We start from the raw sequence: 12,246 nt of genomic DNA on the forward strand, positions 1-12,246 counted from the left end.
CACGTCTCTCCGCGCCCGATTTTTCTAAATAATGTATTTTGGATATTTTTTTAGATTATATATTAAAAAAAAAATTTAAACTCCTTGCCTTTCAATTACTCTTTTCTTTTCAAAACCATATAATTATTTCGAAGAAAAACCAAATTTTTTCAATGCAAGAACGGTGTTTTAAGAAAAATATCAATATCGTAAAATGTTACCTGGATTTAGAGAAAATTAAGTTGCGACTTAACGAATACTGGGCCTTAATGATAATAATACTACGCCAAATTCACTAATAAGCTTTATAATTTTATACTGACATCTACCGGCAATAAATAAAATTAATAAGATTCGGTTGGTAACATCAAACACTGTTATAACTCTACGGCTTTTCGCAGTTCTCTAAATATACAGCAGGTGTCTCTAGTCTCTCGTACTTACGTGCTGAGAATTGAGAACGAAATTTGGCATTGTCATTTGTCAGAAACAAACCGATTTTGCTGTTGCATTTTTTAAAAAGACGTTCGTGTTGCTGAATTCACTATATTTATACTATTAATAATAACAAATTAAAATGAGTTCCATCGGTACCGGCGTAAGTACTACAGAAATTTCTTATTTATTTTTTGTTGGTTTGTAGGTTATAACTTAAAATTGGGGTTTTGAAGGTACCGATTTCATGCTGTTTATTCTATTAATCAAGAACAAATATATTCCTACTATAAAAATCGTATGAATTTTATGTTTTGTTTTATGCTTTTTGTCCAAATTGTGGTTTTCATAAGTTGCTAGTCATTTCTTTCTAGGTTATGTTCGATACTTTTTTTATCTCAAAATGAATCGTTTATGTTCTCTTTTGCAGTACGATCTCTCAGCATCACAGTTCTCTCCTGATGGCCGCGTATTTCAAGTGGAATATGCAGGAAAGGCCGTGGAAAATTCTGGAACTGTCATCGGACTTAGGGGCAAGGATGGAGTTGTTTTTGCAGTGGAGAAATTAATCACTTCCAAGCTTTATGAACCGAAGGCAAATAAGAGAATATTTGACATTGATCAGCACATCGGAATGGTGAGTTTATCTCAATATTGTAGCGTTCATAACAAATAAATAAAATGTAATTTTTGCTTGTAATTTAAAGGTCACATTTTGTGCAATAATGTTAAGTAGCTATGTGAAACCATATAATATTTTTTTAATGTAGTGCTGCAATTGCACACTACAGTCGTAGTTTTCATTCTATATATGAAGGTTTTGCTTTTGTGTAGCTTAACACATTGTTTGCGGGAAACACTTAAAAGCGTCTTTTACATACTGTTGGTAGAGAGCGACAGACGCTAATAAGTATTCTATTTGCTTACTTTTGGTAAAGCACGAGAGACGCCAAAAAACATTATATAGTTCGAAATTGGGTTTGGGTTACTTGTGAATAGTATACTGAGGGTTGGGTGGCATTCCATCCTCTCTGCTTACCCCTGCGGTTAAACGGTGTGATGGTAGTAGTAGTATATGAGTAAACGCTGTTATGCAGCACTGAAACCTGATAGATGTTTCATCCTTTTTATATCTTATTCTTCTTCTTCATGAGCCCTCTGACCTCCACTGCTGGATATAAGCCTCTTCCCCTTCTTTCCATTTCCTCCGGTTGGTTGCTGCTTGCACCCAGTTTTCACCCCCTATAGTGACTATTTCGTCGGACCATCTCATTTGGGGTCTTCCGACACCTCTTTTGTTCTCCCAAGGTCTCCATCGTAAAATTCTTGGGGTCCATTCTTGGGATCCATCTTGCAATATGTCCTGCCCATTGCCATTTGAGTTTTGCCACGCGATTTATGATATTCTCTACTTTGGCTCTTTTCCTGGTATCTTTTTATTTTATTTTATCCCTCAGGCTTAAACCAAGCATGGATATTTCCATGGATCGCTGTATGCATTTGAGCTTCTCTGCATTTCTCTTAGTCAGAGCCATAGTCTCCAGTGCATATCGCTCACTCCTTTCAACAACGTTATATATCAAAAATCGACAATTTTTAGCTGTGCATGTTTTCAGAATGCCCAGAAAATGTACTATATCCCAGCAAAAGTGACATATTTTTAACATAATACTTACCCGCTACAGGGCAGAAAATATTGTTTTTTGCATTTTGAAGAAAAGGTATTGTTTAATTAATTTTTAAATATACCAAAAAAATTTCAATTCGAGAAAAAACATTCAGGTTTTACCAAAAAAGATTTGTTGCACAGTAAAAAGCTCAATAAGTGGCTTGATATTTATTTTTAATACATTGTATTATATTTTAAACTTTAAAAACTATCTCCTGAAAAATCTTTTTTTTTATATATATGACGTTGTTGAAAGGAGTTAGCGATATGTGTTCACTGGTAGTATGCAGGATTTGTACAGTTTTCTTTTTAGACAGGTCGGAATCTATTTATTTTGCGAATCTGTTTGAGTTTGCAAAACCCGCCCAACTCAGTCCTATTCTTCTAAGTAACTCCGCCATTTGGTTCTCCTTTTTATGTCTACTGGTAAAATCAAAACAATTTTTCAATTTTAAAAATATGTATGCTTTTAATATGTTTATAGGCAGTATCAGGTTTGATTTCCGACGCCAGACAGATAGTAGAGACAGCTCGCTCAGAAGCTGGTAACTACAGCTCTCAATATGGAGTGCCAGTTCCCTTGAAGTACCTGAACGAGCGCGTAGCCATGTACATGCACGCCTACACCCTGTACAGTGCGGTCCGCCCGTACGGATGCTCGGCTGTTATGTGCTCGTGGAACAAGTTTGATGGACCAACCATGTACATGATTGATCCCAGTGGTGTTTCATACGTAAGTTATCTTATGAGTGTTTTATTTATTTTTAGATAGGCTTTTGGAAAAGTTATGATAGATAATTGGGGCTCTTCTACCACTGATCTGTTACACTTTACTGACTGCACGGTTTTGCCAGAAATTTACGCCTGAAACCATTTGTTTTTTTTTGCAAAAATTAGCACTTTAACCACTGCATACTCCACATTGGCGTCCTATATCATCCTTGGCATCCTTAAATATATGCAACTTGGGTTACAAAAAACATCTAATATTTATGCTTCCAAATTTCACCACTGGTCGGGAAGATATACGTATGAAATATCGATTAATGATTTTGAATTTTTTTTTAATCCTTGTTTTCGACAGATGTCAGTCATTTTAACTATACGCTGTGGTTAAACTATGAATTTCAAATGTATATGTAATATTCAAATATGGAGATTAACACATAGAGATTAACATTTAAGATATTTGGAAATAGTTCTAGTGTAGCATTTTTTCTTTTTTTACCTAATGTGTTGTGTTTCGATCGTATTTTTTTTTAATTTAGTTCAGAAATACATATCTCTGATTAGCAATCTATATAAAATATTGTCCTTTCCGATATTTCTCCATTTTGTTTTGTATTCACATTTTTCCCCTTTTTTTATTATTCTTCACCTGTCATCGCCAAAATGTTATACATCTTTTTAATTATTGTATGATATATATTTTATTTTGTATTAATAGTAGTATTTAGTACAACTTTTATATTCATTATTTTCAGTCCTATTTCGGGTGTGCTGTTGGCAAAGCAAAACAGGCTGCTAAAACAGAAATCGAGAAGCTTAAACTAGCTGATATGTCCATCTCAGATCTTGTCAAAGAAGCCGCTAGAATGTAAGTATCTAGGATTTTTTTTAAAAACAGAATTGTTGTATTGTGCACCAGGAGAGATAAACTTAAAGAAACTCACTCCATTATAATTGTAAATTTTTACAATTTTTATGTTAATAGGATGTTTATAGGATGGGACTATTTTTTTCAATTCTAGCTAACGAAACAAGCTTACAGAGATCATTATATTTAGAAATTTATACAAATATTGAGCTTTATTGAAAGTGGCACGAATACTTGCCACAAAACTACATATAAAGAGTTTTACCGATTTTATACTTTTATGTGTTTCAATAGCACACTCATTCATTGCCAAAAATAAATTTCAGTTGATTTTCTTGTAGGATAATTGTGTTGCCTACTTTCGAAATCCGCCAGATCCGATTTTATAAGATTTAAAAATAAATACTTTATCGCAATGCTCATTGTGTGTTTTATTGTTTAAAATATTTATTTAATTGAAAACCCTGCTAAAAATACTTTAAAATAGCGTTGTATTTCATAACAATAATAATAATAAAACCCTTATCCGCACCCCAATGGTGCATAGGGCACTGCGTCATGTAAACGCAGTGTTATCTTGATCGTTTACACATGAAGGAAAGGTGATCAGCCCTCCGCTTCAGGTACCAGTCCAGGGTAATATTGAATAAATATTACAGTGAAAAAATCACTTATATTTATTTTACCCCCCCTGGGAATCGAACCCGGGACCTCCAGAACGGTAGCCGAGCGTGCTGACCATTACACTACGGAGGCGGACAAATTGAATTGTATTTCAAATTCTGCTATATTCATGGAACTTGCCTTCTGACCCATATCGGCCAATCAGAGATCGGGGATATGTCAAAAAATGAAGATGACGTCATTATCGGTTTGTGTCTTGTGTTTTTTTTTTGATACTGAAAAAAGGGAAAATTCACCATATTATCTAAAGATAGACAAATCTTTTTAACATAAATGTAACCTGGAAAATTTTGCATTTTTTGTAAAATAGACTTACATGGATCTGGCGGATTTTGAAAGTAGGTGACACAATTATCCGCTACTGATAAAAGACTTCAAAACATTACATTAATTTTCGTAGTTTTTAATTTAAAAGTCTTCAATTTTCTGGATTAATATTTCAGTGTTCACCTGATTGTTAATTATACAAAAACATCCAATTTGAAATAAATCACTTAATTTGTTATGACCTGTCCCCTAGAAATCAAACTCAGGACCTCATACCTATTGGCTAACACACTAATCAACATACTTAAAAGCTGGACTTGTCATGTGTCAAAAATTTTGCCTTAAATTCCTTTGTTCTTTTAGTATCTACCTTGTCCACGATGAACTTAAGGACAAGAACTTTGAACTGGAACTGTCGTGGGTGGGAGAAATAACTAATGGGGTTCACCAGAGAGTCCCTGTCAACATTCTACAGGAAGCTGAACGAACAGCCAAGCAGGCCTTACAAGAAGACTCCGATTCTGATAATGAAGACATGTAGATCAATATTTAAATCAATTTCCTTGAAACACGATTTACAGTAACCCTGTAGATTTGTGCATCAACTCTGCCCCGAGTATTTTTCTTGCAGAAAGTTAATTCATTATTGGTTTAACATTTTTTTATAATATAAGATAAATAAAACTTTTATATATAATTTCCAATGGTTTTATTTGCATATGAGCTGGTATCCCCATTGATAGAATAATCTACTGAGACAAATTTATTGAAATCCTCTTATTGGTATTATATATATATATATATATATATATATATATGTCGTAGTCGTACAGGAGAAAGTGACCAAGTGCATTTTTTACAAAAAACGTGATCATTGACTATTTGATATCTTACTAGCTTAATATTGCCCTGAAAAAAAAACCCAAAGGATTTTAAACTTGAAAGTAAAATATATTGACTTGTTAAAAATGACTAACTGCATTGATGTTTATTTTCTTGCCTAGCAAAAGTGACTTAAATGGCCCTTCTGAACATTTTAAGTTTTGTTAGTTGGTCACTTTCTCCTGTACGACTACGATGTGTGTGTGCATTATTATTATAGTTTTTAAATATCGCTTATTATTTTCACATGCACATGCTATAAAAATACATTGTTATATGACATATCCTTCACAAAATTTACAATTAAAACAAGATTGGGTTTACTATAGTGCATATATTTATTTACACAAAACACATGTTAGTTCTACTCGTTATGACCATTTTTACATACACAATTATGTTTTATATTTATACATTCTACTTCATTCAATTAATACTAGGTTCATTAGAAGCATAATCATTTTTAAACGCACTTTCAGTCCAAAGAAAATGATAATATGTATATAGGTTGTAAGAAATAATGTTTGAATTTTTTTATTCCGTGGCCCATTTGACTAACAACTATGTCACCAGAATCATATCAACATTATAATTAATGAGGTAAAAAAAAATATTTTTCACAGTATGAATTTAAAATCAATAAAAAATTAATATGCATATATGTATTTCGATACAATTTTTTTATTATTAACACACTAAAGACGGGAAAGGTATTTCTATCCGTTCGGTCGAGTGATGCTTAAGGACAGGAAGGGTATTTTTACATTCAGCACCCGCCTCATTTTAAAGTCAGAAAATGAGTTATTTAATGTTTTCATATGAATATTATTTACCAATCTCTTTGTTGAGGTTTAAACTATATATGTATACACAATTATCAAATCCCGTCGCTAGCGGTCTGCAGGCGTTAAAAACATCCGTTTGGAAATGTGTTAATTTCAATATTATTTTTTGCTGGTTTTACTTTAAAGTGGCTGCCGAATCAATTAATAAAGACATTAAAAATCTTTAAATAATTTTAAAATAATTTCATTAATTGATTCGGCAGTCACTTTGTGGTAATATCTATCCATTTTTAATTAATGTTTTACTTAGTAAATACCACTATTTCTTAAAATCTACTGTGACACAAGATTCGATGCATTCCGCATCTGTTTAAAAATGATGCGGAATGCATCGAAACACATGTCACTGTAGATTTCAAGAAATAGTGGTATTTACTAAGTAAAACAATAATTAAAAATCTTAAAATAAGTTTAATAAATATTAATACACAATTTTGTAATACAATTTCTGCAACATGCCACATAAAAACAATTGTTAGTAAAAGGTTAATGCAGAGGTATAAATGGGAAAAATGTTAGGAAGCCTTCTTTGTTGAGAGAAACCATAACTAAGACAATACAAGCCTATATTATACTTCATATTTACATGCATAACTCACCTTGGCATGTATCCACTGAGAAATAATAAATATTTCTGTAAAAGATACATATTATAGTCGAACATCTGCAGAAAAGCTGACCTAATCATTCCTCAAGCATTTTAATCTCTTATTTGGATACCTCATATGTTTTAGTGTGGTGAATTCATTAGATACACCACAAGTATACATACATTTGTTCAAAATGATTGTGCGTACTCATTTCTTTATTTATTGTTTCGGCATTAACTTTGTGGTAAGACATGTTACAATGATTAAAGAAAACACTTCGTTTTTTACCACTTGAGTTTTATTATAGACTACATGTTTCATGTTTCGTGTGGAGATTGTGATAAAAAAAAAATATATATATTGGCCAAACTGCGAGAAATTTAAAGATTAGAATTAAAGAACATCATAGCGGTCTAGTTAGTAATTATTTTTCGGAATTTGCAAATCATATAATAGATACTAATCACTCATTTCACTCTCATAAATTAAAATTATTACACCTTGTTCCATATAAAGGCCAAATTATGAATTATTTTGAAAATTTAGAAATACAAAAAAAACCTGAATTCTAATAATAATTTATTAAATAATATATTGTTTCAAAATTCTTCGCCATTGCTTTCCATTTTTCCTTTGTTTTCAAACTCCGTTCCTTGACTAACCCCTTCCCCTTACTTTCCCCTCTCCTTATTTATAGAACAATGTTATATTTTATATTTTAGTTATTATACAGACCTGAATGATGGAAGTTTAACTTCTGAAACATGTAGTCTATAATAAAACTCAAGTGGTAAAAAACGAAGTGTTTTCTTTTAATCATTACTCATTTCTTAATGCCACAACACATAGTTATAATTTGCTTGAACGTACATATTTAAAATTTGTAAAAAATCGTGCCTTGCTGTTAATACTTTTTGACAATGGGTGTACCATATGTAGAATTTGCTGGCACTAATAGAATACCACACAAAAATTGTAGGAGTATAAATATTTCAAAGGGCATAAAGAGTCAATCTATTAAGAGAATCCTATAAATCAGAATGCGTATTTCTATTTGCGCTTAAATAAATGTAACTTATTGTATTCCTAATGCCATCAGATTTAAAATAACAAATGCACGCTCGGGTAAAAATTAATACTTTTTAGCGTCAAACTGTAAATAAAAGTATATTCTCCTATCAACATTGTTCTACAATTATACTTACATTATTATAAGTTTGTATTGTATACCCATACAGGTGTATGGGGTGAAAATGAACACTTTGTAAGTTTTTAACCTGTCCGGGAGTCAGTTTTTGCATAGAAAACTGTATCTGGGGAGTGAGTTTTTATAATTTTTCCTCATCGTCAATGCTATATATAAGCAACATATTTTCTTGGACAGCATCATAACGATGATGTCGCAACAACTTTATTTTAAATAAAATGTCAGAAAAATAATCTAAAGTGCAGTTTTAGTGTTTAAATACAACCACAGATGGCAATAAAAGTACCATTTTATCAATAAATGCCACCGGGATTTAGTTGAAAGCTCGGCCGTTCATGTACGCCCGTACTTCTTTTAAGAAAGTTTTATTTGCACCACAATGCATGGCCACACTCCAGGACAAGTTATCACCATACTTTTTTTTATCAAAACTGTTTTCTAGCCAACTCTGGTGGAATTAGGTCTACGATTTTGTAATAATGTTTCATGAATGCTTTAATTGTATCAAAAACATTTTTTAAATGATTAAAGGTACTTTAATTATCCCATTTTAATTCGCTTTTTAAACGAAAATAAAAGAAAATGCAGTACACTGCGACAAGTAGATATAAAACTATTATTCAGAATGCGGATATGAAGAGAATTTGCTGAAAGAAAGTTTAAGAGCAATTATGTAAACTGAAGCCTAAAAAACCAATAAAAAATTTGTGATGAGTATTTTTGTTGAAAGAAAACTGATTATATGAAAGGAATGTGTTGTTGTGTTTAGAAACCAAGTAAGAACCATAGAAGCTTAGTTTGTGTGAATATAAAAACAAAAACTGTAGTGTGAATTTCAAAAGAAGATAAAGATGTTTCATATTTTTTAGAAAATATCCTTTATGTATTGCTATGTATTCTTTGAATACTGAGAAATTTTTAAAAGCGGAAACGAAGCATCTTTTGAAATGCAGCAAGCAAAAGAATAAGAAGTATTTTTTGTTAATAATTTTTGAAAAACAATACCTCGTTGAATTGTATACTATATTTACCCTTTTTTAATGGATATATAATATAGCTTTTTAATTAAAAATCCAACTTCGTATTTTGTATTGAAGATAGTACCAATTGAGTGGAACATTGGTTTTCAATGTGTGATGCTGCACTTAATCCATATTCATTATTTTTGAGAAATGTCGACAAGCGGAACCTAAACATAGAAAATGTGTTAGTGTCGAGTAATGTAGAATGTATTAATAAAGTCATTTTTGTGCAGTAAAAAACATTTATTTAATTCATAGTTATATTACAGATTTATGCATCTGATTTAATAATTAAAATAGTTATCGTGGTTTATACACATTTCTTAAATAAAATAAATCATTCAGATGAACACATTAAAGCCCTAGTAAATTAATTAATCTCAATTTATAATATATCAACTCTCGATTCATTAAACTCATTTTTTTTAAATGCTTGTAAATAATCATTTATGCCAGAGGCAATGATGAGTATTTTTGAAACAACTATCGTAACTAAATTAGGTGATGGCAACCTACAAACAAACACAAAGCCTTCTTTAGTTTTCTTTTTAAATAGCCGTGTATAAAATCTATCGTTTATGGTGATTAAATCTTACTGCTGCATAAAAAAATATGATTGACTTATTTTTAAAATGTGTTTGCAATAAAATTATACCTTTAACGCATATTCCCCAAAAAATTGAATTGTGTAATAAAAAATTGGAGCATAATTTAGGGTGAGTGTACTAGAATTTTTTTTGACGGGTCATCTTAAATTCATTAAATTAACTGCACAATTACACACATATTTAGTTGTTTTAAGTATGCTTCTTAAAGAATTTATAAATGTTTTTTTTCCATAATTATCCTGCCATCAAAATTTACTGCAGATTGAGATGACGACATTAGAAAAATCCTTTTTCTCAATAACAAACTTAAATTCTTAGCTATAAATATTTTTGTTTTCCTTCCTTATAATCGAAGCAATGAATAAAATACAATTACAAGTAAAAGGTAATTTTGTTAATTTTATATAAGCATATGATTGACAAACTATTTACGATTAACAAGTGCATTTTTGGTATAAATAATGTGTTGCATATTTTAACATTTAAAGTCAGTTGAAGATTTAATGTAAAAAAAAAACAGTCCATAATATACTTAAACATAATTTTATACAAGATAGTAAGCTGATACAAATATAATAGTACACTTACCACAAAACAAAGTACATTTAAAGCCTTATCAAAATATGTATACAATCGCAAAGGTACATAGAAATTATTAGTCTAAAACAGTGATTCTCAAAGTTATGGCAAATTTTCCACCCTTAAAAAAATATCAAAACAGTTAAGGGCCACTTGCAAACTTGACGTTATAGAGACTGTCTTTGTTTAAAAGTCAACTCTAATATTTCATCATTGAGTATCAAAATTGGCTAAGAAAAATAAAGCTAATAAAGTATTAAGACTTTTGATTGTGTTTCCGATGTTTGAAATAACCATGAACAACTCATCTACGTCATAAGGACGAACGGTTCTTTACTTTGAGAAACACTTCTCGGCTCTATCCACACCCAAGTGGTGCATAAGGCATCACATTAAAACGATGTGGTATAACCCGATCGGGATTATGCGAGGTTGATCATTCCTGCGCCTCAAATTCATGGATATAGCAATAGAATATGATGTGATGTAGATAACGTAAGTAAAGAAGTTCAGAGTGTAGTACATTTCTAGTACATGGGAAATTAAACGGATAAGAAATTGTTGGTTGTATAGTAAAAGAAAAGGAGAATAGCAGTAATACAGTAGGTAGGACATTCAGGTGAACATACCGAAGAATTACTAGTCTACAACACACAAAATTCTACTAACGCCATGAAAAAATTATTGAAATTTCCAGCATTTCAATTCAATACATGTTTTACAATCTAACATCGATAAAGTTCTGGTTATCAAATCTATTTGTGTTATTATTAATCCTCGATAAACTGGAGTGGATACTTTCTCCATCTGGTTGTTTCTCTACATTGCCACTAATTGTCGGAAGGGAACAAACCTGCTGTACTCCTTCCCTGTAGGTTTCCAGTTCTGGAATGGACTTTTTGTATAGACTCCTGGCCCAAAATCCCAACACAATCATCTCTAAAAGCATTGCCGAGTTGTATATCACTAAAAAGAAAACAGGCTTATTTGAGTAATTAAATGGATGAGCGATTCATTCCAATATTGTGGAATTTATATGTAAGGCAAACACAGAATTTGTTAAATAATAATCATTTGTTAAAGTAGAAAGTAGAATAGATATGATTTAAATGTGTACTTCCTCTTCTTCTAACCCTTATCCGCACCCAATGGTGCATAAGGCACTGCATCATATAAACACAGTGTTATCTTGATTGTTAACACATGTAGGAAAGGTGATCATCCCTCTTCTTCAGGTACCAGTCCAGGGTAATATTTGATAAATATTAGAGTGAAAAAATCACTTTTATTTATTTAAACAGTACAGTACAGTAGCCGAGCGTGCTGACCATTACACTACGGAGGCGGACCAATGTACATGTAAGATAAACTTGTAACAAACCCTTAGCTAATGAAAATTTAGTAGTTTTATATTTTTAATTAAATGAGGTACTTACAGCTGGCATACACTGAAGGAGTAATAGGCGGTTTACAGGGAAGCACACTAGCCCACACTAGGACTCTTGCCAATATACCCTGCAACTTAGACGATAGAAGAACCAGCTGTAGAGCGAAGAACTTAGCTGGCAAGGAATAGCCTCCCAAGGTCTCCCGCAGCATTCTGAGAGTCATTATCATAGCCCAAATTCCCAGGAATATAGAGGCCACGATAAAAGGTTGCAGGTACATGTAGTTAACTTGATATAAGCTCTGAAAGAATTATGTCATTTGAATTTGGTTAGTGTCGCAGACTCTTGAGCCACAGTTTCTCGGTTCGAACCCCCTCTACCACAATTTGATACCTATTTTTAAAAATGAGCCGCTCAGGCTCACAGAAATAGTATGAAGTTAAAGTATTTTTGTAAATAATAAAAAATAATAAAATAATAAAAAAATTACGAGT

The 12,246-nt window shown here is 31.6% G+C and overlaps 2 protein-coding genes across 6 annotated transcripts in view; one reads left to right on the forward strand and one right to left on the reverse strand.

Moving 5' to 3' along the window:
• The first annotated feature begins 402 nt into the window (after window positions 1–402).
• Prosalpha7 (proteasome alpha7 subunit) lies at window positions 403–5,325 on the forward strand. The gene is made up of 5 exons (XM_088262217.1): window positions 403–577; window positions 845–1,051; window positions 2,568–2,816; window positions 3,568–3,680; window positions 4,995–5,325. The coding sequence occupies exons 1-5, from the start codon at window positions 557–559 to the stop codon at window positions 5,170–5,172; spliced, it is 768 nt and encodes a 255-aa protein (XP_088118343.1). The 5' UTR covers window positions 403–556; the 3' UTR covers window positions 5,173–5,325.
• Window positions 5,326–5,433: 108 nt separating this feature from the next.
• LOC148308137 (organic solute transporter alpha-like protein) overlaps window positions 5,434–12,246 on the reverse strand; it is a 30,813-nt gene continuing 24,000 nt past the window's right edge. For 4 of the 5 annotated variants that reach the window (XM_088262213.1, XM_088262215.1, XM_088262212.1 and 1 more), the window contains exons 7-8: window positions 11,801–12,053; window positions 9,362–11,330 (exon numbers count right to left, since the gene is read on the reverse strand). In XM_088262213.1, coding sequence (XP_088118339.1) covers window positions 11,083–11,330; window positions 11,801–12,053 — 501 coding nt within the window. In that variant the 3' untranslated portion in view covers window positions 9,362–11,082. The other variant, XM_088262216.1, reaches the window with a different exon arrangement.

Source organism: Brachycentrus maculatus, unplaced genomic scaffold (assembly GCF_059751285.1).
Source record: "Brachycentrus maculatus isolate JH-2025_06_01 unplaced genomic scaffold, ASM5975128v1 h1tg000175l, whole genome shotgun sequence".
NCBI classification, from domain to species: domain Eukaryota; kingdom Metazoa; phylum Arthropoda; class Insecta; order Trichoptera; family Brachycentridae; genus Brachycentrus; species Brachycentrus maculatus.

What these genes read in the sequence shown, in the direction of transcription:
- Prosalpha7 (XM_088262217.1), top strand. Translation starts at nt 557, where the DNA reads ATGAGTTCCATCGGTACCGGC. An exon ending in TGAGTTCCATCGGTACCGGC is followed by an intron (nt 578 to 844) that starts GTAAGTACTACA and finishes TCTCTTTTGCAG; the next exon opens with TACGATCTCTCAGCATCACA. An exon ending in TTGATCAGCACATCGGAATG is followed by an intron (nt 1,052 to 2,567) that starts GTGAGTTTATCT and finishes ATATGTTTATAG; the next exon opens with GCAGTATCAGGTTTGATTTC.